The sequence below is a fragment of the Monopterus albus genome, unplaced genomic scaffold, assembly GCF_001952655.1.
Source record: "Monopterus albus unplaced genomic scaffold, M_albus_1.0 scaffold26.1, whole genome shotgun sequence".
NCBI classification, from domain to species: domain Eukaryota; kingdom Metazoa; phylum Chordata; class Actinopteri; order Synbranchiformes; family Synbranchidae; genus Monopterus; species Monopterus albus.
Window position 1 is genome coordinate 2936902 of NW_018127906.1, and position 4825 is coordinate 2941726.

General features: G+C 45.7%; 1 protein-coding gene across 1 annotated transcript in view; it reads right to left on the reverse strand.

The window, feature by feature from the left end:
- Positions 1–6: 6 nt before the first annotated feature.
- slc25a25a (solute carrier family 25 member 25a) overlaps positions 7–4825 on the reverse strand; it is an 8000-nt gene continuing 3181 nt past the window's right edge. Inside the window, exons 5-10 of the mRNA XM_020595310.1 lie at positions 3252–3410; positions 2285–2437; positions 2073–2180; positions 1796–1963; positions 1264–1414; positions 7–860 (exon numbers count right to left, since the gene is read on the reverse strand). Coding sequence (XP_020450966.1) covers positions 676–860; positions 1264–1414; positions 1796–1963; positions 2073–2180; positions 2285–2437; positions 3252–3410 — 924 coding nt within the window. The 3' untranslated portion in view covers positions 7–675. The remainder of the gene's footprint in view (positions 861–1263; positions 1415–1795; positions 1964–2072; positions 2181–2284; positions 2438–3251; positions 3411–4825) is intronic.

A 4825-nucleotide genomic window follows, 5' to 3' on the forward strand; every position in this document is an offset into this window, starting at 1 on the left:
CATAGTGTTTGACGGCCACGTGTTCAGGCTGTCGACTGGTGCACACTGCATTTTCACTATCAATCTATCTATCAACTATCAATCACACATTTGGCTCTTCAGACAAAACATGCTGCCTAGTGTATACAAGCCCTCTGTCCTTGATAATAAAACAATAAATATGAGAGAAATAAATACCCCAGTCATTCAGAACATTGGAAGAGGATTGAAAATCACATGTGCAAAATCGTCTTATTTAGGGACAGTCACTTCTTCCAACAGGCAGAACAGTTTCTTAATGCTGTACCTCCCATGTCATGTGTACTCTGAATGGGAGTTTAGTACACTTAAGAGTGTTGGTTATGCAACCTAACCTTGCAGCGTCCCACACACATGAAAAAACTAGACATGTGCTCGGGCACCAAAATAGAGAACTGCAGGAAGAGCAGAGACATTTGGTCCTTGATATACAGTCACTCACATTTCACCTCCCGATACAGCTTCTCCAAGATCATAAATAGCAGCAAAACCCAAGCTCACAGAGTCCTTATCCTTCACTTTGTCCTGGCTGATTTTTTTTTTTTCCTCCATTGTCTTTTGTCAGCTGGCATTCACAGAATGAGACAGCTCCATGAACCCACAGAAGGGGACAGAAGCTCCCTGGGATTCCCTGGCATGAGCCCTTGGGGTAGGGGTTCAGCGCGACGTCACTCCCAACTGTGTCTTCAGGTGCTCGTACACCACGTAGCTGATGCTGACGGCAGGGATGACTTTGAGGAAGTTGGGGGCCAGGCCTCTGTAGAGCCCCACTGGACCCTCGGTCTGCAACACCTGCTTGAAGAGCCCCGTCATCGTCACCGGCTGGCTACCCTCCGTGACAGCTGTGAGAAGACAACAGGTTACACTTCAGTGTTGCACTGAAGATAGTGCAATGAAACAAGCATGTGAAGATTAAGACCTTCCACCCAGACAAGTTATGTCCCCACCTGTGCTCTAACTGGTTTATCATTAATGGTTTACTGGATACCCCATTACATCATCCACCTCCTAACTCATGGAGGTGTCCTTTCTTTAAAGAGCTGCTGCTTCTTTCAGAAACGATTTAACTCTCTATTTCAAATTAACGGGCATCATATTGGTCTAAAAAACAAAACCATTTTCCACCTGAGGCATTTAAAGTACTGAGACACTAAAGATGAATAAATCTGGCGTCGACAAAGTCACTGTTCTTAGTTTAGTTGAAGCACACACAGTGTTGTAGATTCATTGTTTCTGGAGCCCCACCTTGCGCTTGCATGCGGGTTCGGACCAGAGCCAGAGGGTAACTAGCGAGCTGACCGCAGGTGCTGGACACGGTGCCACAGGCCAGCAGGACGAACATGCCCGGATCGCCACTGGTGGTGCCGTACCGCTGCAGGTAGCTGTTCTTCAGTGTCTGAGAAGGCAAAAATAAGAGGTGAGAAAAAGACAAACTTTCTGCTACATCCACATCTCCAGCCACTGGGTCATCCAGATTCTGATGTGCACTCCAGTCACATGTGCCTGCAGCTCTTCTAATATTTGTTCACTTTCAGGCAACATGTTTTAATACCACACTTTTTAAATGTGAACAAATACTTCTTTCAATCTCCTGTTTATCATTGTGCTTTATATTTGAGCACTTGTTTAATTGGTGTGCAAAGTTGTGTATTTGCAGCATAAAGATGAACATTCTAGCTCTGATCAGAAGGTGTGTGTGTGTGTGTGTGTGTGTGTGTGTGGAGTTTATTAGCAGGGGGATAAAACCCCAGTGAGGTCTGATAAGATGACTGCTCACCTCGTACACTGCCAGGTCGATGCCGGCGTAGGGGATGATGCCCAACATGTTGGGGACGTAGCCTTTATAAAACGCTCCAAGTCCTTCTCTCCTGAAAATCTGCCGTGCACAGTCTGAGATCCTGGTGTACTGCCCGGTCTTTCTCAGAGTAAGACAAGTTTTCAGGACCTGGGGACAGGTTGAGTAGAGAAAACGTCACTTTTCCCTGTCAGGCCTTGAGAACTCCTAATAAGGTTTCCTTAGGCCTTTAATTGTTACAGTAGAAACAGACAATCACCTCCATGGGGTAGATGGTACTCTGTGCGATCACTCCAGCCAGAGATCCTGCGACAAACCGCTCCAAGATGTTCAGAGCCTCCTTATCGCTGCCAATTATCCGTTTAATCTGGAGAAGCCAAGAGAGAAAGAGTTAGTGAAGAGACACCAGAAACACTGAGCTTCATAAACTCAGTGTGTACGGTGCAGCACGCAGCAGGAGGCTCAACATACCTGTTCGTATGCCATGAACTTCAGGGCAGATTCAGGGGCGATTTTGATGATGTTCACCCCATTGCCTCGCCACAGTGACTTCATACCACCCTCTTTGATCATCTGCATCAGTCCGCTCATTACGCACATGTTGTTGGTTCGAGTTCCATAAACCTTTAATATAAAAAAAGGGGTGGGGGGAGGAATCTGTTAAACAGCTGTAAACCGTTCAGATGTCTGACCTGATTTTACAGGCTGTGCACATTATTTAAATTGCTGTTGCACTTTATGAGTTAAACACAGTGGGGGAATAAAAAGGCCAACTGGGTCAGGTTTCTGGGTCACAACTCAATAAACTTGACGGTTTCAAGGTCCACTTTCCACATAGCAACTGGCGCAAACCAGGGCCACTGACACAGGCCCTGAACCTGCACAGCTAAGACCTTCAGCCCAATGACAACTGAAGATTATGCAGCTGAGGGTGTAACGAACGTATGGGAGCTGCCATTGGTTGGCCGTGTAGCCTGGCTATGACAAATTAACAGCCCACAGCCTCTGACCACTCGCTCTTACGCATCAACTTATGACACTCATGCAACTCACTATTGAGCAATTTCTGTGAAGTTGCTACTTTATCAACTGACTGTGGCAGTTGCAAAACAAGTTCAACTATGGCCTCCAGGAGAATCTCCTTCACATTTTAATATTAGAGCTTCAATCCAAGTGGTTCCATTTAGATACTGGTTTTTGGCAGGATGTACAGTTCGACTTGGTGTCTGAGTAAGTGGCTACAACTGGGTCATATCGCCCTCACGACAACGAGAACTCTCTGCTTTTGCATACAGTGAGTAAGATAAGAGTTTTAACAACCTCCTCCACATGCAGGCCACCTCCCAAACTCCCCAAGGCCTAGAAAATAAAGTTGTGTTTTCACACTCTTCGGTTCAGTGCCAGTTTTCAAATTAAAACCGGGGGCAGGGTATCTTACCTGCATCATGACTTTGAGTCGGTCCAGAGGAGCAGTGCAGGTCCTGGAAACCGCTCCAGCTCCTCCACCGGCGACCAGGTGTCTCCACCACATCCCGGTCTGCCTCTCCTCAACAGTGAACTCATCAGGCACCATCAGGTTCTCACCCACATCGAAAATCTGCCAGAAATGATTAGATATACAGTACATTTAGTCAAATGCCTTCAAGAAAACTCCTCTAATTGTGCTGGCGGCTTAAAGATGACCTCCAGCTGTCCTGCCCAGACACTGAAAGACATTATAAGATAGCAGACCAGAAGAGGCTAGTGTCATGAGGACAACTTCTGCTTTTATTAAAGCCTTTGTTGTATCACCACCAACTGTTGTCATTCAAGGCTCCGGCTCCTAATCAAACAGTGCATTGCTGTTTGTGCACCTCTCTGAACATAGTAAATGCCACAGTGAAGGTCAAACCACGCGACTGTCACTGAGCACCAGGTTTGTTTTCACAGGCTCCGCAGTATCGGTCAGGGATGCACTGAACGAGTCTGAAGACACGGCTAAACTGAACTGTCAAAACTGCAGATGTGGATCTTTGGCCCCTTTTAACAGGAATTTGAATTATTTTACAGAAGTTAATTTGTCTCACTGAGCTGAACAGCAACCTACTCTACTTTTGTTACATAATTTCACAGGGTGGATCAGACTATTTATTGCCTTGCCCTAATTAGGGGACACCACCGGCCTGGCTGGTGTACAGTTTCAGTGTCACACTCTGGTTGCCTTTCATTTGGCCTCCTGAGAGGGGTACCTGCAGGTCTATTCCTGTCCTGTTTCAGCCTGTCAGTCCTTCATATGTGAAAAGTCGAGGCTGCCAAACTCATTAGATGGCACACTCTCTGTGGGAGCTGTACAGGATCACTTCAGTCTCCACCTGCTTCCCTTTTTCCAAAAACGCAGGACAGATTAGCAATTCCTTCAGACATAAGCCTCCTGAAATGGGCCAGACTCCTCCCAGAGCTTAACTGCTGACACCGCTTGTGCTGATGAACCATTTAAGCAATCAGATTTTCAGTTGGCCCATTTAGTCAGTAGCATACAACACTTTATGTACTTTGATTAGATTCAGTATGACTAATACCACTATCAGATTTAAGACTGGGCACAAGTAGGTAGGGGTGTGATGATACACTTAGTTCATGAGACGATACACAATACTGGGTTCATGAGAACAAGACGATATTTTAACACAAAGTCTTCTATGATGAACTATATGACTGGGAAAATAGTTTTTTAACTCAACAAAAGTCAGAAAATGCAAAACAATCCAGTTGCGTTTTGAAATGTTTTAACTCTTCCACACTGGCTGCTGCTCTCGTTCTGCTGTGCACTGATATCATGAAACTGCTTTCATCTCGATGAGACCGACAAGAAAGTCACGTTTTAATACGGTGAGCTCTTGTACCATCAGATCTCATCACAGCCCTACAACTGGATCTGACACCAACAGCTGAGTTTTATGATTCTTTGCATATTACTTTAGATTTGTCAAACCAGTGGTTCAACCCTCCCACTTTGGCTCTGTGTGTGAGAGA